The sequence below is a fragment of the Carcharodon carcharias genome, chromosome 9 (genome assembly GCF_017639515.1).
Source record: "Carcharodon carcharias isolate sCarCar2 chromosome 9, sCarCar2.pri, whole genome shotgun sequence".
Taxonomy (NCBI): Eukaryota; Metazoa; Chordata; class Chondrichthyes; order Lamniformes; family Lamnidae; genus Carcharodon; species Carcharodon carcharias.
In genome coordinates, this window is record NC_054475.1 from 167,693,254 (window position 1) to 167,720,548 (window position 27,295).

Consider the following 27,295-nt stretch of genomic DNA (forward strand, 5'->3'; position numbering starts at 1 on the left):
AGTCCAGTGACATAACCGCCATGTCACCATCTCCCCCCTTCTTAAATCCTGTCCAAATTACTTAGAATTACATAAAACACAGAAACAGTCCATTCAGCTCAACTGATCTATCCCTGTAAACATTGACATGAGCCACCTCTCACCATTTCGCCCTATCAGCATATCCTTCTATCCCTTTCTCCCTCATGTACTTCTTCAACTTCCCCTTAAACGCATCTCACTAAATTTTGGGTAAAGAAGTTTTTCCTGAATTCCTTATTGATTTATTCGTTATGGTCTTCCATTTTCTACATTTACCCTATCTAAGCCATTTCTAATTTTAAGGTCCTCCAGCAGTGCATTTCTCAGTCTTATCTTTTTTTAAAGAAAAGAGCTCCAAGTTGTGCAATCTTCCCTTCTAGGTATAATTTCACTGTAGAGCAGCCTGTAGGTAATCACACACACTGTGAAAAAATATGTTCATAAAGTGTATGGTGAGCAAAAACATGAAGGCTTGTTAAGTGGTTAAATAAAGAAGTAATTTTCCTGTAATCATCTGATATTCCAGCAATACTGTAGTCACTTTCCAGCAATCTCCAAGCAGAATTAATTATCTAGATTCAAATGGTGATAAGGAAGGTTGTACTGCATAGAATTACATCAAATTTACAGCATCAAAACAGGCCATTCAGCCCTACAGATCCCTGTCAGTCTTTATGCTCTTCCTCCCACCCTGCTTCATCTCATCCTATCTCTTCTTCATGTGCTTATGTAGCTTTCTTGTAAATGCATCAAATGCACCACATTACCACTAGTTTTCAGTGAGTTGTGGGTGATGTTACACTGATATTTGGTGTTGTTTACAATAGGTGGACAAGGGAAAGATGGTGCTGGGATTATAACTTTTCCAGAGTACCCCAGTTTCAGCGAGATTTCAGAGGAGGTCATACAGAAGGTCCTCACGTACCTGACTACTATTCCAAGGTAGGCACTGACACTTGCACAGTGGATTGATGTTTCTTTCCTTCTCCAGTGTCTAGTACAGTTCCACAGACTGCTGAACCCCTTCTTCTCACTGGAACTTGATTGTCAGCCTCCTGCTGCAGAGATCGTATTGAAAACAATTCCACATGATTGGTTCAATTTACATAGAGTTTACACACACAATGAAAGGCCATTCTGGTGTTTCTGCTGCACATCAGCCTCTTCCCAACCATCTTCGCCCCATCGTATCAACATACTCTTCTGTTCCTTTCTCTTCAGCGTTTATCTAGTTTCCCCTTAAATGCATCTATACCCTCACCTCAACTACTCCTTGTGGTAGCGAGTCCTGCATTTTAACCACGCCCTGGGTACTTGCCGCTGGGCAGTGTAAGCACTAGGACAGCTGACACTTGCTTCAGTTTCAAATTCAGTTTTGCTTTTGTTTATCAAATATTTTTAACCCAGTTGGTGTGTGTGTGTGAGTATGGGGTTTAACATTTGTTGCTGGGATGAATATTGACCAGGACACTGGGGAGAGCTCCCTCATTCTTCAGTTAGTGCCACTGGGCCCAGAGGGCAGTAGGGGCCTCCGTTGAAGAATATAAGAAAAAGAGGCTGGAGGAGGCCCTTTAAGATGCCTCATTGTTCAATAAGATCATCACTGATCTTCGACCTCAACCCCACCCTCCTGCACTCTCCTGATTTTCCTCAATTCCCTCAGTATTCAAAAATCTATCGACCTCGGTCTTGAATATGCTCAACGGCTGAAGATCCCCAGTAGAGAATTCCAAAGATTCATGACCCTCTGAGTGACAAAATTGCTCATCGTTCCAATCCGAAATGACTGACCCTTTAATCTGGGACTGTGACCCTGTGTTCTGGATTCTCCAGGCAGGGGGAAGCATTTTCTCTGTGTTTACCTGTCAAACCCCTCAAGAATTTTATATGTCTCAACGAGTTTAACGTCCCATCCATAGGACAGCACCTCCCACAGTGCGGCACTCCACAATATTGCCTGGATTATATGCTTGGGCCTCTTAAATGGGATTTGAATTCTCCAGCTCCTCACTCCAAGGCATGGGATTTTATGGGACCCCACCCAGGGAGTATCGGGAGGCAGGGGGGGTGCCTAGAATTGGGGGGGATAGCATGCCATTTTAACACTCCACCCTGCTCTCTTGCCCACAAGTCTGTCCTTGGCTTGCTGCATTGTTCCAGTGAAGCCCAACGCAAACTGGAGGAACAGCACCTCCTCTTCTGACTAGGCACTTTACAGCCTTCTGGACTGAATATTGAGTTCAACAACTTTAGATCTTGACCTCCCTCCTCCATCCCCACACCCTTTCTGTTTCTTCCTCATTCCTTTTGTTTTTTCCAATAATTTATATAGATTTTTCTTTTCCCACCTATTTCCATTATTTTTAAATCTTTTATGCCCCCCCCACCCCCCACTAGAGCAATACCTTGAGTGCCCTACCATCCATTCTTAATTAGCACATTCGTTTAGATAATATCACCAACTTCAACACCTCTGTGTTCTTTTGTTCTGTTTTCTGTGACATCTTTTGATTATCTGCTCCTATCACTGCTTGTTTGTCCCTACAACCACACCACCCCCTCCATTTCTCCCCCCCCCCCGCCCCCCAAACCACCTTAAACCAGCTTATATTTCACCCCTTTCCTAATATTCACTCAGTTCTGCTGAAGGGTCATGAGGACTCGAAACGTCAACTCTTTTCTTCTCCGCCGATGCTGCCAGACCTGCTGAGTTTTTCCAGGTAATTCTGTTTTTGTTTTGGATTTCCAGCATCCGCTGTTTTTTGTTTTCAGTTCTATCTTCTTGCTTTGTTCTTCCAGTGATGGTGCTGATTGTGATTCACCACAGGGATATGTAGAGCCAAACAATACTCACTGTGTTAGTTACATGACTTACAAACTTACTTTACTTGCCAACTTCGTGTTAATGTTAAACCAACATATCTTTACCCTGATAAGCAACGGGAACGTTTTCATAAGGAAAGTGCTTCAGCTTTGTCACAATGGCTGTGTTTGCTATGCAGGGCAGGGCTTTCAGTTCAACAATTCCTTGGGGGCATCAAAGTCGCAAACTCTGAACCCAGCACAAGACAAAGGAACTGGCAACTTAAAATAGGATCATACAGACAGCAGCAGGCCAGTCAGTCCCTCGAGACCCTTTAGCTATTCATCATAGAATGATAGAATGGTTGCAACACAAAAGGAGGCCATTCAGCCCATTGTGTTCATGGCAGCTATCCACAAGAGCAACTCAAGAGTCCCAATCCCCCACCTTTTCTCCATAGCCCAGCAAATATTTTCTCTTCAGATAATGGTCCAATTCTATTTTGAAAGCCATGACTGAACCTGCCTCCTCCACACTCTCTCAGGCAGTGCATTCCAGATGTTAACCACTCACTCCATAAAAAAGATTCCCCTCATGCTGCCATTGCTTCCTTTGTCCACTGGTTCTCGACTCTTCCACCGATGGGAGCAGTTTCTCGCTATCTACTCTGTCCAGATACCTCATGATTTTGAACACCTCTATCAAATCTTTTAATCTCTTCTCCAAGGAGAACAGCCCCAACTTCTCCAACCTGTCCAAATAACTGAAGTTCCTCTTCCTTAGCACCATCCTCATGAATCTTTTCTGCAAGATCTCTAATGTCTTCACATCCTTGCTGGTGCCCAAAACTGGTTACAACACTCCAGTTGAGACTAAACAAGTTTACAAGTTTATCATAACTTGCTACCATTGTACTTCATTCCCCTATTTTTAAAGCCCAGGATACTGTGTACTTTATGAACTGCGCTCTCAAACTGTCTTGCCACCTTCAATGATTTCTGCACACACATACACCCTGTTCCTCTAGTTCCTGCACCCCTTTAGAAATGTATCCTTTATTTTTTATTGTCTCTCCAAGTTCTTCCTACCAAAGTGAATCACTTTACATTTCTCTGCATTAAATTTCATCCGACACTTGTCTGCCCATTCTACCATCTATGCCCTTTTGAAGTCTATCACTATCCTTCTCACAGTTCATAATACTGCCAAGTTTTATGTCATCCACAAATTTTGAAGTTGTGTCCTGCACACTCAAGTCTAGTTTGTTAATACTAATATTAATACATAATCAATTAGATCATGATTCCACACACCAGTCATTGCTCCATAACTCAAAATCAATCAATCTCAGTCTTCAAAGCTGTTCTGATGAAGGGTCATACGGACTCGAAACGTCGACTGTGTCCCTCTCCGCAGATGCTGTCAGACCTGCTGAGTTTTTCCGGTTATTTTTGTTTTTGTTCTAGATTTCCAGCATCCACAGTATTTTGCTTTTATCTTCAAAGCTGTTGTTGTGCCCCAGCACCACAGCTTTTTGAGGGACAGAATTCCAGATTTCCACTACCCGTCTTGTGAAAACGTGCTTCCTAACTTCCCTCCTGAATGGCTTGACTCTGATTTTAAGACTTACACCCCTCCCAACTGTTCTTGATCCTCCCTCCCCATACACCCCCCAACCCCGCCACCAACAACCACCGGAGGAAATAGTTTATCTTACTCTAACCTATAAAATATAATCTACTGCACACAATAAAAAGTAATTTTTCTGTGATTTACTTGTCTTGCAAGGATTGTATTCTTACCAACAAACTATTTTTATTGAAAATTCAAAGAAACACGATAAGACTGTTCAAAATCATTTCTACAGTAAAGATATTTTAAAACTCGCATGGTTTTGCAGTAATGTGTAAATCTGAAGCCATGACTTTATCTGTCCCTTGAGCCCGGGTTTCTGAGGTATGTAATGCAGAACATTAGTTTATTGATCAACCTCAGTTTAACATGTACCTGCGATCAATGAAGGTGATAAATGGAGGCAATTATGGGTGGATTGCACCATCCGATCTGTCCAGACTGTTTAAGGCAGTCTCTCCCCCCCACCCCATATCTGATACTGAACACAAATATTTACGTGAAGATTGCTAATGGCCTCTACACTTAGCTTGTCTCCTGGAGGATGCTCATGTTTGTTCTTTTATCCTCTCACGTCATTTGCAAAAACGCAAGTAATCGGAGCAGGAGTAGACAACACGATCTGTTGAGCCCACTCTGCCATTCGGTATGATTATGGCTGATCTTGGGATTCGACTGCACTTTCCTGCCTACTCCCCATATCCCTTGATTCCCTGAGAGACCAAAGATCTGTCTACCCCAGCAATGGAGCATCCACAACCTCCTGGGGTAGAGAATTCCAAAGATTCACAACCCATTGAGTGAAGTGATTTCTCCTCATCTCAGTCCTAAATGATTGGCCCCTTATCCTGAAACCGTGCCCCTATCTTTTGGACTTCCCAACCAGCAGAAAGAATCTCTCAGTATATGACTGATGGATGTTGTTCCAGGGCTTTGATAACAGCATCTATAGGTTATCCAGGCTCCAGCTCTATAAAGGAGAATGGGGCAAGCCACTGCCTGATAGACCTTGCTTTTAATGTTGAGTCTGATATCGGGAATCTTGAAACCACGTGTACATAATCCACCAGAGGCTGAACTAGCACATTGGATTTGGTTGTATACCACTTCATCAATGTCAGCTTTTTGGGATAGATATCTTCCGAGATACGGGATATGAGGCACAGTTTCCATTACTTCACCATGAATCTCAATTCATTCAATTAGACAAAAGGCATGGCTGAAGCATTTGCAGCCATCTTCAGCCAGACGTGGAGAGTGGATGATCCATCTTGGCCTCTTCTTGAAGTTCCTAGCATTACAGATGCCAGTCTTCAGCCACTTTGACTCACCCCACATGATATCAAGAAACAGCTGAGGACACTGGATACAGCAAAGGCTATGGGCCCTGACAATATTCCAACAACAGTACTGAAGAATTGTCATCCAGAACTAGCCGTGCCCCTAGCCAAGCTGTTCCAGTACAGCTACAACACTGGCATCTGTCTGGCAATGTAAAAATTGCCCAGGTAAGTCCTGTGCACAAAAGCAGGACAAATCCAACCTAGTTAATTACTGCCCCATCAGCCTACTCTCCACCATTAGCAAAGTGATGGAAGGTGTGGTTGACAGTGCTGTCAAGTCAAAATTACTCAGCAATAACCTGCTCACTAATGCTCAGCTTGGGTTCTGCCAGGGTGACTTGACTGCTGACCTCATTACAGCCTTGGTTCAAACATGGACAAAAGAGCTGAAAGCCCGAGGTGAGGTGAGAGTGACTGCCCTTGACATCAAGGCAGCATCTGACTGAGTGTGGCATCAAGGAGCCCTAACAAAACTTGAGTCAATGGGAATCGGGAAAACTCTCCACTGGTTGGAACCATACCTAGCACAAAGGAAGATTGTTGTGGTTGTTGGAGGTTAATCACCTCAGTCCCAGGACATCACTGCAGGAGTACCTCAGGGTAGTAGGCCCAATGATCTTCAGCAGTTTCATCAGTGACCTTCCCTCCAACATAAGGTCAGAAGTGTCCTCTGATGATTGCACAATATTCAGCACCATTCTTGACTCCTCAGATATTGAAGCAGTCCATATCCAAATGCAGAAAGACCTGGACAATATCCAGGTTTGGGCTGACAAGTGGCAAGTAACATTTGCACCACACAAGTGCCAGGCAATGACCATCTCCAACAAGAGAGAAACAAACCATCTCCCCATGACATTCAATGGCATTACCATCGCTGAATCCCCCATTATCCTGAGTGTTACCATTGACCAGAAACTGAACTGGACTAGCCATATAAATACTGTGGCTACAAGAGCAGGTCAGAGGCTAGGAGTTCTACAGAGAGTAATTCACCCCCTGACTCACCAAAGCCTGTCCACCATCTACGAGGCACAAGTCAGGAGTGTGATGAAATTCTCCCCAGTTGTCCGGATGAGTGCAGCTCCCACAACACTCAAGAAACTTGACACCATCCAGGACAAAGCAACTCACCTAATTGGCACCCCATCCATCAAGCCAAACATTCACTCCCTCCACCAGTGACGTGCAGTAGCAGCAGTGTGTACCACCTATAAGATGCATTGCAATGACTCGCCAAGGTTCTTTCAACAGCACCTTCAGAACCCATGACCCCTACCACCTAAAATGACAAGGGAGCTGACACATGGGCCACCATCACCTGCAAGTTCCCCTCTAAGCCACACACCATCCTTCACTGGTGCAAGTCTTGGAACTCCCACCCTAACAGCACTGTGGGTGTACCTACACCATAGGAACTCCGGCCGTTCAAGAAGGAAGCTCACCACCACCTTCCCAAGAGCAATTAGGGATGGGTGACAAATGCTGGCTGAGCCAGTGACGTTCCTATCCCGTGAAATAATAAAAATGAGATTGATTGCCTGATGAAGGAGTGGATCGATCCCATTGGGACAACTTTATCCCCAAGACCGAACCTAATCACCTGGGTCCTGACAGAGATCATGGCTGTTCTGATGGACTCTTGCTGAAGTTATGGCCATGAGCACTCTTGGGTTTTAGGACCCACAAAGTTTAAATTCCTTAATTTCTATATATAAGATGTAGATACGGGTAGAAAAAATAACAGCCTTTCTCCAACAACCAAGAGTGCAAATTATTCGGCTACTGTAGCTGTTGTGGTATTAGTCATGTAACTCCAGGATCATTAATTCAAATCCAGCCAGCCTGGCCCTCTGGTTTAGTACTGAAGGAGTGCTGCACTGTTGGGGATGCCATCTTTCAGATGAGATGTTAAACCAGCCAGTGGGTATGAAAGGTCTGTAAGAAGAGCAGGGATGATGGTCCTGGTGTCATGGGTCAATATTTATCCTTCATCCAACACCTAAAATAAATTACCTGCCCGTTATCTTAATTCTGTGCATCTTGCTGTGCACAAATTGACTACTGGTTTCTCTACATTACATTAATGACTACACTTCAAAAGTACTTCATTGACTACAAAGCACTTTGGGAGGTCCTGAGGTTGTGAAAGGTACTATGGAAATACAATGTTGAAGATGGTGATATTATCTAAAGGAATGTGCTAATTAAGAGTATAAGACAGGACAGATAAGGTACAGATAGCTCTAGTGGGGGTGGGGGAATACTAAAAGGTAGAAATAAACAATGGGTGGAAATATGTTTAAAAATAATGGAAATAGGTGGGAAAAGAAAAAAATCTATATAAATTATTGGAAAAAACAAAAAGGAGGGGGAAGAAACGGGAAGGGGGTGGGGAAGGAAGAGAGAGTTCAAGATCTAAAATTGTTGAACTCAATATTCAGTCCGGAAGGCTGTAAAGTGCCTAGTCGGAAGTCCTTTCTGTGACATACTTATGCCTACATTTGGATCCTGTCCTGCACAGTTGACTCTTCAACGTCCTCCAAAGTAGCTAAGCAAGCCACCCAATTGTAAGATGAGTCACTGTTCAGGATGCAGGTGGGTGAATAGTGTCTTCATCGAACAACCAGTGATGGACATTAAGTGCTGGCCTTTCCCACATCCCCAATATTATTTTTTTTTCCAAGAAAGACAAACTATGGAATAAGTAATTGGGTGGAGTTACTCGGCTGGTTTGACAAGTGGTCCATGGGCTGAAGCTCAGTCTCCCGCTTGCTCTGAGCTTTTAGGCCCATCAGCCGCGTGAGGAAGAGTATATTCACGAGGGGATTTATTTCACACAGTTTTCTGCATTTTATTCCGATTGTTTTCAAACTGGTTTGACAGTTTTTTTTCTCTTTCGCACTTTTCACACAGTCTACACAAACCTGAAATCAAGTTCATTGTTATCTTGGACAGGCGCCTGGATACATGGACATCTATCAAAGCAGCTCTCATCCAAATAGCGGTGTGTAATTAATTTTCCATTAACTCTCAGTGCCTGTGATTATGAAGACCCTTTCTGTACTAATTAAAGAATTGATGTGCAATTTAATAAGAAACACCACCCAGATAGTTACTGCAGAAAGTGACTGTAAAATGGACCTCTCCTTGGACTAGATTGATCACTCACAAGAGGTTGGAGTGACTTGACCCTTGTGTTGATATTGATCAGTTGCTCAGGGTTAGGGACAAATCACTGGACATACATCAAGTTCCAAATCCATCTAACTTGGACTAAGTCACAGACATTTATCCATCTGAACCTAAGTGGGCCAGTCGGGCCTCAGTTTAAAGTCTCATTCTAAAGACAGCACCTCTGACCATGCAGAAGTCCCTCAGTACTGCACTGGAGTGTTAGCCTTGATTTTTGTGCTCTGAAGTAAGACTTGAACCCACAACCTTCTGAATCAGAGGCAAGCGTGTTACCCAGTGAACTACAATTCACTAAGAAAGGCACTTGTCGATTTGGCCAACATGACATCCGCTGGCCTCTCCTGTTTGCCTGCTCTGTGTTCCAATTCTGTTTATGTTACAGGAAATTCAAGCAGCCCTGCCAAACTCAGAGTTAGTTAGTAGCTCAATGCTGGTGAGGGTTGGAGGCTCACTGGGTGTTTAAAGACACCAAGTTCAATTTTTATTTAATCCTCAGTATTCAATTGATGTTTACTTTGCAGCCAAAGGACTCCATAGGTTTTTAACACAGTATAATTGGAATATATCTGGAAACAATATATTTGGAATGAAAACAGAAAATGCTGGAGAATCTCAGCAGGTCTGACAGCATCAGTGGAGAGAGAAACAGAGTTAACGTTTTGAGTCAGTATGACTCTTCAAGAGTCATATAGACTCGAAACGTTAACTCTATTTCTTTCCCTACAGATGCTGCCAGACCTGCTGAGTTTTTCCAGCATTTTCTGCTTTTATTACTTCTTTGGCAGAATTGCAAAATATTAAACTAGTACAGAGGCAGGGAAGAGGGGGAAGAATGTGCAAGGGACTAAGGGCTGTGTTAGGAATGGGGTGGGATAGCCATGGGACCCTCTCTCGGCCCAGCTCTCTCAAACATCTTTGTTGGGTTCCATAAGAAACGTGCCTTCGATGGAATGACACCCAACCTCCTACCCCCTGCATATTTCCGATACGTGGATGATAAACGTTTGCTATATTTAAATCCTTAGCAGCATGTAATAATTTCCTTACATGTCTTAATGGGCTCCATCCTGCGCTCAAAAATGAAATGCAGCAGTCAAGTGAACTCCTTTTCCTTGATGTACTGGTTGAGAAATCTGCCGGTGGGAGGGGTCTCTGCCCTCGGTCGATCGCAAGCCTACCTTCACTGGTCAATACATGTATTTGGATTCTTATGGTTCCACACGCTATAAGATTGGTCTTATCGACAACCTTGTAAATAGGGCCCAAGCCATTTGCTCACCATGCAAGCTTGATGCTAAAATAAGGTACATCAAAGACATCCAGTGGGATTATGGCTACCCTGATCAGATCATTTTACGCTGCATATTGCGAAAACTCATGAACAGGCCTAAGGTCTTCACTTTTGGCCCTGCAAAGTATCCAGTCTACCTCAGATTACCCCGGAAGGACAAGGTATCTCAAAAATTTGAGCAACAGGTGAAGCTAGCTGTTTCACGCTGCTACTATGCAGTAGCAACACGAGTGGTATTCACCACTAACAGGATGCTGCCGTCAAGCCAAAAAGACATTCTGTCTATCACACAAATGAATGATGTGGTGTATAAATTTCAGTGCCAGTGTGATGTAGTCCGTACGCCCCAAAGACAGATGGATTGTATCAAACTGCATGTCCCAGCCGCTGTTCGCAATGGGCAAGGTACAGACGGTACCCAACCAGCCCGTGCTTGCAAAACTCAAAACACAGTGTCCAACATTAGAAGTGATTCTGCGATTGGACAACATTTGCTAAATAATCCTCAGTGTGCTAAAAATTATGCTGACAACCAATTTAAGATTGTCAGTTGGGCTCACAGTGTGGTGCATTTGCGTGTACTGGAAGCTACACTTATTAATACACAGGGCCCTGTTCTTTGCAGACAGAAAGAACATGTACGCACATTGCACCTGTTTCAGCTAAACAAAATAATTGCCAGCCATTCGCTGACTCACTCCTCAGGGCAATGCCTTGACCAATCAGGGCCAAGCTGCCTGTTTTGAATTTCCAACAATGCTTGGCAGTTAACTGTCAGTCACCATCACTGGTGCATTCTCCATGGCAATGCCTCTACCAGTTGGAGTCGGCTTGTTAATCAATCAGCACTTTCTTCTCATACAATATAAATTGTTGTTTTCTCCTTATATTGGCATTCTTGCAAAGTGTCCTGATGAGTGCAAAATGAAAAGCTTCGACATGTCCCTTTTTCAGCAATACTCATTGGGTAATTCCCCTGTCAATCAACATAAAATGCTGGAAATACTCAGCAGATCTGGCAACATGTGTGGAGAGAGAAACAGAGTTAACACTCCAAGTCTGTGACTTTATACCAGAAATGAGAAAAAATAGAAACGTGACAGGCTTTGAGCAAGCAACAGGGAAAGGGATGTTGACAAGAAGGACCAAAGGGAAGGTCTGTGATAGGTGGAGGGGAGGAGAGATTAAATGATAAAAGGTTTCATGGTGTAAGGGTAATGGGTACAAGTAAAGAAACAAAAGATGTGTTTGGAGCAGGTGTGAATGGCAGGATAGTAAAGCAGACTGAAGGAATTGGCCGAATATATATCCTTGAATGGCCATTTATAATGTGATTGAAGTATCTTTGCCAACATTCTACACTTCAACCAAATTGCCAACAATGGATTGACTGGCAGAAGGCCCGTTTTTAGCATTATGCAGTTATTTCTGTTTTTGCAGTCTGTGATTAATCTTGACAGTTGTTTATGGACTTTTGTGAAGAACTCGGAGATTGTTTTGCAGTCTGTCGCCTAGTGAGCTCTCACATCACTTTCCAAACAGTTTTCAAATCCAATTCATTATTTTTTATACAAAAACAGAATTACCTGGAAAAACTCAGCAGGTCTGGCAGCATCGGCGGAGAAGAAAAGAGTTGACGTTTCGAGTCCTCATGACCCTTCGACAGAGGTCATGAGGACTCGAAACGTCAACTCTTTTCTTCTCCGCCGATGCTGCCAGACCTGCTGAGTTTTTCCAGGTAATTCTGTTTTTGTTTTGGATTTCCAGCATCCGCAGTTTTTTTGTTTTTATCATTATTTTTTATGACATTTCAATTATTATCATAGCTGTGAGTGGGACATTGCTCACTGCAAAATTGTTGCCAAATAACAGTGGCTGTTTATTCTCCATGAAGCACTTTGGGACATCTTGGTTTAAACATGGCCAGTTAAGGAAAGATAATAAAAGCTGAACAACTGTTTCAAAAAAAAACTAACAATTCTCAAACAGCAGGAAGATAAGCTTATGAAACTGATAGGCAGGAAAAGAGCAGTAGGCCCCACATACATGGAGCCTTCGGGTACAGGCACTCCCTATCCCTCCTCTACCCCCTACCACCCTCACCATCCCATATGGTCCCTGGGGAGAGGCACAGAAGCATGGGATCAACAGAGAAAGGAAAAATAGAAAATCCCTCCATAACTCTCTCAAGCAATCAATATTAGTCCAGGAGGTCACATTAACCAGGGTTATTCTAACTGGTAAATCTCTGGTAAACCTACTAAGTTTGAAAGGAAGTAACTACACTTAAAGTGCAGTCGGGTACTGGTTTGAAACACAACATCTGGGTATCACCAAAACCCCTTTAATCCGAGTAGAGCAAACAAAATTACAACTTAAATCTTGGCAAATTTCTGGTAAGGGTCCAGTTAGGTTATGTTTTTTTAATTCTTTCACGGAATCTGGATATCACTGGCTGGGCCAGCATTTATTGCCCATCTCTAATTGCCCTTGAGAATGTGATGGTGAGCTGCCTTCTTGAATGGCTGCAGTCCATATGGTGTAGGTACATCCTCAATGCAGTTAGAGGGGAGAGTTCCAGTATTTTGACCCAGCGACAGTGAAGGAACGGTGATATATTTCCAAGTCAGGATGGTGAGTGACTTGGAGGGGAACTTGCAGGTGGTGGTCTTCCCATGCATCTGCTGCCCTTGTCCTTCTAGATGGTAGAGGTCACAGGATTAGAGGTGCTGTCAAAGGAGCCTTGGTGAGTTACTACAGTGCATCTTGTAGATGGTACACACTGCTGCCACTGTGTTGGTGGTGGAGGGAGTGAATGTTTAAGATGGTGAATGGGATGCCAATCAAGCGGGCATGGATGATGACACCTGGATGGTGTCCAGTTTCTTCGGTATTGTTGGGACTGCACTCATCCAGGCAAGTGGAGAGCATTCCTTCACACTCCAGACTTGTGCCTTGTAGATGGTGGAAAGGCTTTAGGGAGGGAAGCTCATTGATGAAGCAGCTAAAGATGGTTGGATCTAGGACACTAGCTTGAGGAACTCCTGCTGTGATGTCCTGGAACTGAGATGATTGACCTCCAACAACCACAGCCAACTTCCTTCGTGCTAGGTATGACTCCAACCAGTGGAGAGTTTTCCCCCCCCCGATTCCCATTGACTTCAGTTGTGCTAGCGTTCCTTGATGCCTCACTTGGTCAAATGATGTGTTGATGTCAAGAGCAGTTACTCTCACCTCACCTCTTTGGTTTAGTTCTTTTCTCCATATTTGAACCAAGGCTGTAATGAGATCAGAGCTGATGGGCCCTGGTGGAGCCCAAACTGGGCATCAGTGAGCAAGTTATTGCTGAGTAAGTGCCGCTCGATAGCACTGTCGATGACACCTTCCATCATTTTGCTGATGATAGAGAGTAGACTGATGGAGTAATAATTGGCCAGGTTGGATTTGTCCAGGATGATTTTACACATTGTGTTGTAGCTGTACTGGAATAATTTTGCTAGGGCTGCAGTTAATTCTGGTGCACAAGTCTTCAGTACTATTGCTGGAGACCAATTCTGGACACCGAACTTTAGGAAGGATGTCAAAGCCTTGGAGAGAGTGCTGAGGAAGTTTACCAGAATGACACAAGGGATGAGAGTCTTCTGTCATTTGGAGAGTTTTGAGAAACTGGGATTATTTTCCTTAGAACAGAGAAGGTTAATGGGAGACCTAATGGAGGTATTCAAAATTATGAGAGCATAAGAACACAAGTAATATGAGCAGGGGTAGGCCATTCAGCCTGTCGAACCTGCTCTGCTATTCAATAGGACCAAGGCTTATCTGATTGTGGCCTTAACTCCACTTTCCTGCTGCCCCAAATAACCCTTAGCACCCTTGTAGATCAAAATTTGTTTAACTCAGCCTTGAATATATTCAATGATCCAGCTTCCATTGCTCTCTGGGTTAGAGAATTCCAAAGACTAATGACCTCCAGAGAAGAAACCCTCCTCATTTCCATCTTAAATGGGAGACCCCTTATTTTGAAACTGTGCCGTCAGTTCTAGATTCCCTCATGAGGAGCAATATTGCATTAGCATCTACCCAGTCGCACCCCATCAGAATCTTGTAATCTTCCAAGGACATTTAGATTTTGGAAAAGTCCCAAAGGATTGGAAAACTGCCAATGAAACACCGTTATTCAAAAAGGGAGGGAGACAAAAAACAGGTAACTAAAGGCCAGTTAGCTTAACATCTATCATTGGGAAAATGTTGGAGCCTATTTTAAAGGATGTAATAGCAGAGCATTTAGAATTATGTAATTTAATCAAGCAGAGTCAGCATGGCTTCATGAAGGGGAAATCATGCCTGACAAATTTATTAGAATTCTTTAAGGAGGTAACAAGCAGGATAGATAAAGGGGAACCAGTAGATGTAATATATTTGGATTTCTAAAAGGCATTTAATAAGGTGAGGCTACTTAATAAGATAAGAATTGGGGTAGTATAAGGTGTTGGGGGTAGTATATTAGCATGGATAGAGGATTGGCTAACTAATAGAAGAAAGAAAGTTGGGATAATGGGGGGCATTTTCAGGATGACAACCTGTAACTAGTGGAGTGCCACAGGGATCAGTGCAGGGGGCACAATTATTTACAATATATATGAATGACTTAGATGAGGGAAGTGAATGTACTATCGCCAAGTTTGCGGATGATACAAAAATAAGTGGGAAAGCAAGTATTGAGGATGACACAAAGAGTCTACAGAGGGATATAGACAGGTTAAGTGAGTGGGCAAAAACTTGGCAGATGGAATGTAATGTGGGAAAATGTGAGGTTATGCACTTTGGCAGGAAGAATAGAGAAGCTGAATATTATTTAAATGGAGAAAGACTGCAGAAAGCTGCAGCACAGAGTGATTTGGGAGTCCTTGTGCATGAATCACAAAAAACTAAAATACAAGTTCAGCAGGTAAAAGGAATGGCAAATGGAATGTTGGCCTTTATTTCAAAGGGAATGGAGTATAAAAATAGGGAAGTCTTGCTAAAACCATACAAGGTACTAATTAGACCACACCTGGAATACTGTGAACAGTTTTGGTCCCCTTATCTGAGGAAAGATATTCTGGCATTGGAGGCAGTCCAGAAGAGGTTCACTAGGTTGATCCTGGAGATGGAGGGATTTTCTTATGAGGAGAGGTTGAGTAGATTGGGCCTGTACTCATTGGAGTTTAGAAGAATGAGAGGTGACCTTATTGAAATATATAAGATTCTTTGGGGACTTGACAGGAAAGATGCTGAGAGGTTGTTTCCCCTTTTGGGAGAGTCTAGGACCAGGGGGTATAATCTCAGAGTAAGGGGTCACCCAGTGAGGAGGAATTTCTTCTGTCAGAGGGTAGTTAATCTGTGGCAATCTTTATGGTAGAGGACTGTAGAAGTTGGGTCATTAAGTATATTCAAGACGGAGGTAGACAAACTTTTAATCAGTAAGGGAATCAAGGGTTATGCGGAGAAGGTAGGAAAGTGGAGTTGAGGATTATCAGATCAGCCATGATCTCATTGAATGGTGGAACAAACTCGATGGGCCGAATGGCCTACTTCTGCTCCTATGTCTTATGATCTTATGTTTCATTAAGATCACCTCTCATCTGAACTCCAAATTCTATAGGCCTAACCTGCTCAACCTGTCCTTGTAAGACAAACCCTTCATTCCAGGAACCAACCTAGTGAGCTTTCTCTGAATTGCCTCCAATGCAAGTATATCCCTCAAGTAAGGAGACCAAAATTATCTGCCATACTTTTGGGTGTGTATTCAATAACGTTCTATATATTATAGTGAGACTTTCCCTGCATTTATACTCCACCCCCTCTTGCAATGAAGACCAACATTCCATTTGCCTTCCTAATTACTTGCTCTCCCTGCATGCTAACCTTTTTGTGCTTCATGTACAAGGACACCCAGATCCCCCTGTACTGCAGCAATCTACAGTCACTCTCCATTTAAATCATATTCTGCTTCTCTATTCTTCCCACAAATGTGGACCACCTCACATTTTCCCACATACTCCATCTGCCTAATATTTGCCCACTGTCAACTTGTTTTCCTACCTCTCTCTTTGTGTCACCAGCAAATTTGGCTTCAATACAGTTGGTCCCTTCAACCAAGTCATCAACATAGGTGGTAAGTATAGTTGTGGTCCCGACACTGATCCCTATGTGGCACTTCACTAGTTACAGTTTATTGCCCTGAAAATGACTCATTTTTTCCCTGACACCCTGTTTCCTTTTCATGAGTCAACCCTCTTCCGTGCTGAAGTTTACTCCCAGTACCATGTGCTCTTATCTTGTGTAGTCACCTCCTATATGGCAACTTATTAAATGCACTTTTGGAAATTCAAACACACTACATTTCCTGGTTTACCTTTATCCACCCTGCTGCTTACATCCCCAGAAAACTGTAATAAATTTGTCAAACACTATTTTCCTTTCACAAAACCATGTCGATTTTGCCAGATTGTATTATGATTTTCTCCATGTCCTGCTCCTACTTCCTTTAATAATGGATTGTGGATGAGGGGTTTTGATAGAGCATGTCGAGATTGGCTGTTTTCCTTCAGCACCTGGGTTGGTAAACAGAGATCATAAATTTGAAATAATTGGCAAAAGTACATGAGAGGAAAGGAGGAGAATTTTTTTCAGAGGGTTGTTAAGATCTGGAAAACGCTACCTGAAAGGACAGTGGAATCAGATTCCATAGGAACTTTTAAAAGACAATTGTACTTGAGGACTAATTGCAGATTTATTGGGGGAAAAACAGGATTATGGGACTAATTGGATAACACTTTCAAAGAATTGGCAGACAAAGAGAGGTGAATGACCTCCTGTGCTACAAGATTCAATTATCTGCATTTTTTTATCTGACTCAATTTTTTTGACATTTTATTCGGTGCATTTTCTAACATGCATATCCCATATTGCATAGACTTTCCATAATTTTAAATCTAAAAATTATTGAAAACTACTCTCTATTTACCATCTTACTGCTCTGCTCCCTCCCCATAGCCCTGTATCAATCCCAAACTACTCCCACTGCCTGGCTCTTTCCCCACAGCCTTATACCAATCTCAAACTAATCCCACTGTCCCACTCTCTACTGATAGCCATGTATCATTCCCAAACGAATCCCCTTGTCCTGCTCTTCCCCACAACCCTGTAGCTTCCTCTGCTATAAATAGTTTACAAAGTTCCCTCAATGGATAGTTCCTGCCTCAGCTACTCCTGGCAATCCCCAGTAAGGGCAAATCATCCTTCCCTATTATCTCTATCAAAGCTTTTCCTCATTTCCAGCTAAATTAAATCTTATCTTGGTCTTTTTTACTGCAGTGGAAACAGTCCCAGTATTTCAAATCTCATTTCTATGGAAGTGTGATGATTTACAGCAAGGAAACAGACCAGCACATTGCTGGCCTTCACCCTTCAGAGGAACACTCCTTGTAACTGTGCTTGCTTTTAATTTATTTAATGTTTGAAGTGGATCATTAACTACCACAAAAACATCAATATATCTTACCAGTGATGATTTTCTTTGTTCATTTACGGGATGTGGACGTCACTGGCTGGGCCAGAATTTATTGCCCATCCCTAATTGCCCTTGAGAAGGTGGTGGTGAGCTGTCTTCTTGAACCGCTGCAGTCCATGTGGTGTAGGTACTCCCACAGTGCTGTTAGGGAGGGAGTTCCAGGATTTTGACCCAGTGACAGTGAAGGAACAGCGATATATTTCCAAGTCAGGATGGTGAGTGACTTGGAGGAGAGCTTCCAGGTGGCTGTGTTCCCTTCTATCTGCTGGCCTTGTCCTTCCAGATGGTAGTGGTTGTGGGTTTGGAAGGTGCTACCTAAGGAGCTTTGGTAAGTTTCTGCACTGCATCTTGTAGATGGTACACACTGCTGCTAGTGTGCGTCGGAGGTGGAGGGAGTGAATGTTTATGGAACGGATGCCGATCAAACGGGCTGCTTTGTCTTGGATGGTGTCAAACATCCTGAATGCAGCTGCACTCACCCAGGCAATTGAAGAGTATTCCATCACACTCCTCATTACTCACCATCCTGACTTGGAAATATATCGCCGTTCCTTCACTGTCGCTGGGTCAAAATCCTTGAACACCCTTCCTAACAGCACTGTGGGTGTACCTACACCAGATAGGCTGCAGCGGTTCAAGAAGGCAGCTCACCACCACTTTCTCAAGGGAAACTAGAGATGGGCATTAAATTCTGGCCCAGCCAATGACATCCATATCCCATAAATATGTAGCTATCTACAAGATGCACTGCAGAAACTCACCAAGGCTCCTTAGGCAGGACCTTCCACACCCATGACTACTACCATCTAGAAGGACAAGGGCAGCAGATAAAAGGGAACACCACCACCTGAAAGTTCCCCTCCAAGCCACTCACCATCCTGACTTGTGCCTTGTAGATGGTGGACAAGCTTTGGGGAGTCAAGAGGTGAGTTACTCGCCACAGGATTCCTAGCCTCTGACCTGGTCTTGTAGCCGCAGTATTTATATGGCTGGTCCAATTCAGTTTCTGGGTAATGGTAACCCTAGGATGTTGATAGTGGGCGATTCAGTGATGGTAATGTCATTGAATGTCAAGGGGCAATGGTTAGATTCTCTCTTGTTGGAGATGGGCATTGCCTGACATTTATGTGGCGCAAGTGTTACTTGTCAGCCAAGCCTGGATATTGTCCAGGTCTTGCTGCATTTGGACATGGACTGATTCAGTATCTGAGGAATCACGAATGGTGCTGAACATTGTGCAGTCATCAGCGAACATCCCCACTTCTGACCTTATGATGGAAGGAAGGTTGTTGATGAAGCAGCTGAAGATGGTTGGGCCTAGGACACAACCCTGAGTAAAGTCCTTAACAGGGACCACTGATAAGGCTCCATTTCTTACTCCAGTTCCAATGCAAATTGCTACTTACTGTAAAATACAGGAATCTGTTTTTCAGTTTGAAAGAGTCACTGAAGTAGAAATGTTGAGGAGGATGTAACAAATTGTGAAAAGTATATGCTCTTAATCGTTAAGTTGAATTGGGGTGGGATGGGGCATGAAATGTGTCAGAGTCCATTCACCCCCACGTATATCAGTAGCTGACTGTTTTCCCACCAAGGTAGTAGGAGACATATAACATGCCTGTCCAGATATAGGTGCTGTTATGGACAGATGAAGGAGACAAATCTGAGCTCCTTTATTTGCTCGCCGTCTATCAGTAAACAGAGGTGTATTGATTTTTGAAATTGGCTGTGGCATGTTTCCCCAGACCCCTGTGTTTGTGAGAACAAACCTTAAAGTGATTTGCAGCAAACTCTCTTTAGGGTTAAATCAAAAGTATAGTTTATTCACACATTTAAACCCAGGGACAGGTTGCAACTTCATACGCACATACAAGTGCACAATAAGAAGATGGGAAAGAGGAATTTTTACAACTATGAATAACTTAAAATAAAATGCAACACAGATAAGGAAATCAGTTTACGTGTTTGCCAGAGTCCAGAAAGTCTGAGTCCAGTGAGGCTTGCTTCATGGAGGAGTTACAGTTCAGGCAGGTTCAGCTAGCTGACGCAAGATTTGCAGAATTCCTTTAAAGTCGATGTGGATGAGGTTGGTATACAGACACTTGGTTTGCTTGGCAGGCAATGACAGGAATCTTCCAGAGAAAGAGGCTTTGAGGGCTTAGACTTGATTCAGGCTATTGGTCAGCCTGAAATCTTGCTCTGATGTTTGAAGGCTGGAGTTTAAATAGTAGACTGAGTTACGAATATAAAAATGTAATATTAAAACTTTCCAAAAGCCAGAAGCTTAGGTCATGTGATGTTGCCAATTAATGAGTCAGTTGCAGACTAACGAGCAGTTTCTACGTTTCTGGTCAAAATCCATTGTTCACCTTAGAAGATAGACGGTGGCTTTTGGCACTGCAGGTATAATGAGTTTCGATGGCTCTCCCTTTGTTACAGTCCAAACTGGGAAGACGTGTTGTCTGCTGGTCCCTGATTTTGTTGCTTGTAATGTGCCCTCACAATGAGAGGTGTGAGACACAAAGATGAGGGTTGAGCTTTTGACCTATACTTGCTGCTGGAAATTTCCAGAAACTGTAAGCAAGTTGTGAAACGTGTAACCTGTAGCAGCCATCTTTTGGTTCAGCAAGGTCCACTTTTTAAATAAGCAGAAAGGTGAGGTTTGATTCAAACAGTTTGATCTCTGTCAAGTCTTAGAGACATGACATTGGATGTATTGTAATGATATGCAAATGATGGAATAGCTCATCTGATATACAGTATATGCCAGTAATTACTACAGTCCATTTATTTAAAGGCACACAAAGAATCTTTAGATTTTCCTTCCATCAATTATAGCAGCAATCTCCCAACCAATCGCAAGACTAATGTGTATCACATGATCTATCAGGATGCCTTCAAGAATGAATAACAAGTATGTAGCTCAATTTCAGCTGGAGAAAAAAGTGGCAGAATGAGTTAATGAGCATCGGCAAAATGGCCATATCATCACCTGTGGAGCCGTCCGACTATATGTCCTCAGAGAAGCAAAGAAAGATGATATTCCAGAGTTTAAGGCCAATGCTGGGTCGTGTACAAGATTCATGGAAAGGCGTGATTTAATACTCTGTCAGAAAGTAAACATCTCACAGCACCTGTCACTGGAACTTGATGATAAAATAATCAAATTCCACCATTTTGAGAGAAGAATGTGTATCGATTGGCCAACATGGGAAATGTGGTAAACCACTGATTAACTTTGACATGCCAGCAAACAAGACCATTACAAAAGTTGTTGACAAAAGCCATCCTTGTAAAGATGACTGGCTATTAGAAGACAGGGTTCACAGTGGTTCCATCTTGGGTGACACAAAATTAGAACTGTCATGTGCAAAGCTTTCCCAGAATCACAGAATCTTTGCAGTGTAGAAGGAGGCCATTCCGCCCGCCCATTGAGTCTGCACTGGCTCGCTGATGCCTAATCCCACTCCCCTGCCTTATCCCCAAAACCTTGCACATTCGCTCTTTTCAGGTAGCAATCCAAGTCCCTTTTAAATACCCCAATTGAACCTGTCTCCACCATCCTTTCAGGAAGTTCATTCCAGATTCCAACCACCATCTGGGTGAAAAATGTTTTTCTCACATCACTTCAGTTCATTTCGTGCATTATTTTGAATCTGTGCCCTCTAGTTCTTGATGTACTCTTGAGTGGAAACAGTTTCTCACTATTTACTCTGTCCATACCCCTCAGGATCTTGAACACCTCGATCAAGTCTCCTCTCAGCCTGCTTTTCTCCAAGGAAAACAATCCCAATCTCTCCAATCTATCCTCATAGCTACAGTTCTTCATCCATTCTTGTGAATCTCCTCTGTACTCTCTCCAATGTCTTCATATCCTTCCTCAGTTATGGCACCCAAAACTGGACTCCAGATGAGGCCTAACTAGTGTCTTATACAAGCTTAACATGACCTCCTTACTCTTATATGCAATGCCCCTATTAATAAAACCTAGGAAACCATATGCCTTATTAACTGCTCTCTCAACATGCCCTGCCACCTTCAATGACTTATATACATATACACCGAGGTCCCTTTGTTCCTGCACCTCCTTTATTTTATACTGTCTCTCCAAAATGAATCACCTCACACTTTTCTGCATTGAACTTCACCTGCCATTTGCCCAATTCACCCATATGTCCATGTAATTTTGAAGTTCAAGACTATCCTCATCATAGTTGACAATAATTCCAATCTTTGTACAATTTCAAGTTTGAAATCATGCCCTGCACATCCCAGTCTAGGTCATTAATATATATCAAGAGGAGCAAGGGTCCCAACGCTGAACCCTGGGGAACTCCACTACAAACCTTCCTCCAATCTGGAAAACATCCATTTATCACTGCTCTCTGTTTCCTCTCACTCAGCCAATTTCTTATCCAAGTGCTTACTTTCCCTTTTATTCCATGAGCTAGAAATTTGCTCTCAAGTCTGTTGTGTGGCACTGTATAAAATGCCTTTTGAAAATCAATATACGCCAAACCAACAGCATTTCCTTTATCAACCTTCTCTGTTACCTCTTCAAAAAACTCCAAGTTAGTTAAGCATAATTTTCCATTAATGAATCCATGCTGGCCTTCCTTAATTGTCCCGCACCTGTCTAAGCAACTATTGATTTTGTCCCGAAATATAGTTTTTGATCATCAGTAAAGTAATGGAAGGGGTCATCAACAGTGTTATCAAGCGGCACTTGCTTATCAATAACCTGCTCATTGTCGCCCAGTTTGGATTCCGCCAGGGCCACTCAGCTCCTGACCTCATTACAGCCTTGGTTCAAACATGGACAAAAGAGCTGAACTCCCGAGAGTGACTGCTCTTGACACCAAGGCCGCACTTGACACAGTGTGGCATCAAGGAACCCTAACAAAACTGGAGTCAATGGGAATCAGTGGGAACCACTGGTTGGATTCATACCTAGCACAAAGGAAAATGGTTGTGGTTGTTGGGGGTCAGTCATCTCAGCTCCAGAACATCACTGCAGGAGTTCCTCAGGGTAGTGTCCTTGGCCCAACCATCTTCAGCTGCTTCATCAATGACCTTCCTTCCATCATAACATCTCAACTGGGGATGATGATTGCACAGTGTTCAGCACCATTTGTGACTCCTCAGATACTGAAGCAGTCCATGCCCAAATGCAGCAAGATCTGGACAACATCCAGGCTTGGACTGACAAGTGGCAAGTAACATTCACACCACACAAGTGTCAGGCAACGATCATCTCCAATTAGAGAGAATTTAACCATCACCCCTTTTGACATCCAATGGCATTACCATCACTGAATCCCCCACTATCAATATCCTGGGGTTACCATTGGCCAGAAACTGAACTGGACTAGCCATATAAATAGTGTGGCTACAAGAGCAGTTCAGGAATTAGGAATCCTGTGACGAGGTATCTCATCTCCTGACTCCCCAAAGCCTGTCCACCATCTATAAGGCACAAGTCAGGAATGTGATGGAATATTCCCCACTTGCCTGGATGAGTGCAGCTCCCACAACAATCAAGAAGCTTGACACTGTCCAGGACAAAGCAGCCCACTTGATTGGCACCCCATCCATAAACATTCACTCCCTCCACCACCGATGCACAGCAGCAGCAGTGTGTACCATCTATAAGATACACTGTAGGAATTCACCAAGCCTCCTTAGACAGCACCTTCCAAACCCACAACCATTACCGTGTAGAAGAACAAGGGCAGCAGAAGCATGGGAACACCATCACCTTCAAGTTCCCCTCCAAGCCATTCAGCATCCTGACTTGGAAATATATCGCCGTTCCTTCACTGTCACTGGGCCAAAATCCTGGAACTCCCTTCCTAACAGCACTGTGGGTGTACCTACACCACATGGACTGCAGTGGTTCAAGAAGGCAGCTCACCACCACCTTCTCAAGGTCAACTAGGGATGGGCAATAAATGCTGGCCCAGCCAGCGAAGCCCACATCACATAAATGGATAAAAAAAGATTTCCCTACCACTGAGGTCAAACTGATTGGTCTGTAGTTGCTGGCTTTATCCTTGCACCCCTTTTTGAACAAGGGTGTAACATTCACAATTCTCCAGTCCTCCGGCACCACCCCTGTACCTAAGGGAGATTGGAAGATTATGATCAGTGTCTCTGAAATTTCCACTCTCATCTCCCTCAGTATCCTTGGATGCATCTCCTCTGGTCCTGGTACCTTATCAATTTTAAGTAAAGATAGCCTTTTTAAACCTTCCTCCTTCTCAATTGTAAATTCCTCCAATGTACCCGTTACCTCCTCACTCACCTTGGCCTAGGTAGCATCCTCTTCCTTTGTAAAGACAGATGCAAAGTACTCGTTTAAAACCTCCTCTACTCCTCTTGCCTCCACATGCAATTCTACTCTTTTATCCCTAATTGGCCCTACCCTTTCTTTTACCGTCCTATTATTATTTATGTGCTCATAGAATACTTTGGGATTACCTTTTATATTTGCTGTCAGTCTCTTTTAATGCTCCCTCCTTGTTCTTCTGGTTATTTTATTCACTTTCCCTCCGGTCCTTTTATATTTAGCCTGATTCTCCATTGTATTTTCTACCTGACATCTGTCATACACGCACTTTTCCCTTTTCATCTTCATCTCTATTTCTCTCATCATCCAGGGTGTTCTAGATTTATTTCTCCTACCTTTCCCCTTTCCCCTGCAGTACTATCTCTTTGATTAGTGGCATTGTTCAGACACTGTCTTTTCCACCAACATTTGATTCCAGCTCACTCGACTCAGGTGGATTCTCATCTCATTGAGGTTGGCTTTCCCCCAATTAATTATCTCTGCCCTGAATTGTTCCCTGTCCTTTTCCATGATTAACCTAAGCCTTATGGTTCAATGGCCACTGTCCCCCAAAGGCTCTCTCACTGTTATTTGATCCACTTGGGCCAACTCATACCCCAGATCCAGGTCCAATGATGCCTGACTTCCCTAAAGAGATATTTCAGAAAAGCCAAAGGAAAGAAGCTTGCTGTTCTGGGATATCGTCAAATCCCAACTTGTCGATGATGTAGCCCGCGATGAGAGATCAACCAACACCCGAGTTGGCAGTTATTCGTGGCAATCTTAAGAGTGTTGTTCAGCCCAGCCCTTGGATGCGTGTGAAAATAAACCTCTCAAAGACTGCATCTGAAAGATTTGGAACAGTTGGATGTTGGAAGATGCAAAAACATTCACCAATGGTGGAAATATGTGAGCATCCTCGCTAGCAGCAGTGTGTCAGTGGGGTATGGAGAGATGCGGAATGAACTTGATCCCAACATTGTCACAAAATCATTTCTGAAATGTGGACTATCAAATATGCTCAGCGGTACCGAGGACAACTGCTGGTGGAATGATGATGCCAAAGTTACTGGCACTTCCGATGATGGTGAAGACGATGGAGATCCATCTAATGGTATTATACAGCCAGCCAATTGGATGTGTTGGTCTGTGATTCAAACTGATCAGAGTGATTTTGAAGGATTTGAATGTGGTGTTGTACCAATTTTTAATGGTATATATTTACATTGTGTTGAATGAAATGTACTTTTTCATATTCTTTTATGGGACGTGGGCTTCACTGGCTGGACCAGCATTTATTGCCCATCTCTAGCTGCCCTTGAGAAGGTGGTGGTGAGCTGCCTTCTTGAGCTGCTGCAGTCCATGTGGTGTAGGTACACCCACAGTGCTGTTATATAGTTTATATATAGTATATAGATTGCAACGTTGTAAAATAAAAGAAATGACTGTTAGAGGATTATTATGAATTTTTTTTACTTCATTCCGTTGTGATGGTATTTTTTGGGTCCAAAGAGGAGAAGGGTGGTAGGGTCAGATGAAGTAAATTGGAGCCTAAACACCAGATTGGCTCAATTGGCTATTTCTCTGCTGTAATGTTCTGAGCAATAAGTGTGGCCAGACTAGGAGGTACCTTGTCATGGGACAAGGAGCTAGAGGAAGCCCTGGAGGCTCACACCACAGATTTCCCTGAAGTTGACAAGTTGAGGAGGAAAATCTCTTTGAGAGTCTAAATAAAATAAGTAACAGAGGGATCCAAAGCGTTAGAATGTATTTAAATGAATATTTTAAAAGAGTGCGCCTGCACAGTAGTGGGTGAACCTGACAGCCAAGGTGTGACTTGTTAACAATGAAAACCCTGAACACAGATCTACCTACAGGCATAGCAGGTAATAATTGCTGGCCTAGCCAGCGACACCCAAAAACAGGTACCAAAGTGGGTGTAAAACAAAAACAGAATTACCTGGAAAAACTCAGCAGGTCTGGCAGCATCGGCAGAGAAGAAAAGAGTTGACGTTTCGAGTCCTCATGACAGAACTTGAGTGAGTCCAAGAAAGGGGTGAAATATTAGCTGGTTTAAGGTGTGTGTGTGGGAGGGGGGTGGAGTTTGGGTGGGGGGAGAGAGAGAGAAGTGGAGGGGGTTGGTGTGGTTGTAGGGACAAACAAGCAGTAATAGAAGCAGATCATCAAAAGATGTCACAAACAACAGAACAAAAGAACACAGAGGTGTTAAAGTTGGTGATATTATCTAAACGAATGTGCTAATTAAGAATGGATGGTAGGGCACTCAAGGTATAGCTCTAGTGGGGGTGGGGGAAGCATAAAAGATTTAAAAATATTAAAAATAATGGAAATAGGTGGGAAAAGAAAAATCTATATAAAATATTGGAAAAAACAAAAGGCAGGGGGAAACAGAAAGGGGGTGGGGATGGAGGTCAAGACCTAAAGTTGTTGAATTCAATATTCAGTCCGGAAGGCTGTAAATTGCCTAGTCGGAAGATGAGGTGTTGTTCCTCCAGTTTGCGTTGGGCTTCACTGGAACAATGCAGCAAGCCAAGGACAGACATGTGGGCAAGAGAGCAGGGTGGAGTGTTAAAATGGCAAGCGACAGGGAGGTTTGGGTCATTCTTGCGGACAGACCGCAGGTGTTCTGCAAAGCGGTCGCCCAGTTTACGTTTGGTCTCTCCAATGTAGAGGAGACCAATGCAGAACACCTGCGGTCTGTCCGCAAGAATGACCCAAACCTCCCTGTCGCTTGCCATTTTAACACTCCACCCTGCTCTCTTGCCCACATGTCTGTTTTGGATTTCCAGCATCCGCAGTTTTTTTTGTTTTTATTACTAAAGTGGGTGTGGTTGATGTGAACATTTTCAATAAAAATCTTCCTGCATTAGCAAATCTTATGTAAGTATTGTGGAGACGGTGATGTGATGGTAATGTCACTGGAATAGTAATTTACAGGCCTAGAAGAGATTGGTTCAAAGGTAGCAGGTGGAAATTAAATTGAATTAGTAAACCTGGAATTGAAAGCTAGTCTCAGTAATGGTGACCTTGAAACAATTGTTGTAAAAGCCCATCTGGTTTAATAATGGGGAAGGAAACCTGCCACCCTTACTTGGCCTGGCCCACA

The 27,295-nt window shown here is 43.2% G+C and overlaps 1 protein-coding gene across 2 annotated transcripts in view; it reads left to right on the forward strand.

Moving 5' to 3' along the window:
- Window positions 1-27,295, forward strand: part of mcf2a (MCF.2 cell line derived transforming sequence a) — a 204,617-nt gene that overhangs the window by 43,298 nt on the left and 134,024 nt on the right. For both annotated transcript variants that reach the window (XM_041196456.1, XM_041196457.1), the window contains exons 3-4: window positions 849-963; window positions 8,716-8,806. In XM_041196456.1, coding sequence (XP_041052390.1) covers window positions 849-963; window positions 8,716-8,806 — 206 coding nt within the window. The remainder of the gene's footprint in view (window positions 1-848; window positions 964-8,715; window positions 8,807-27,295) is intronic.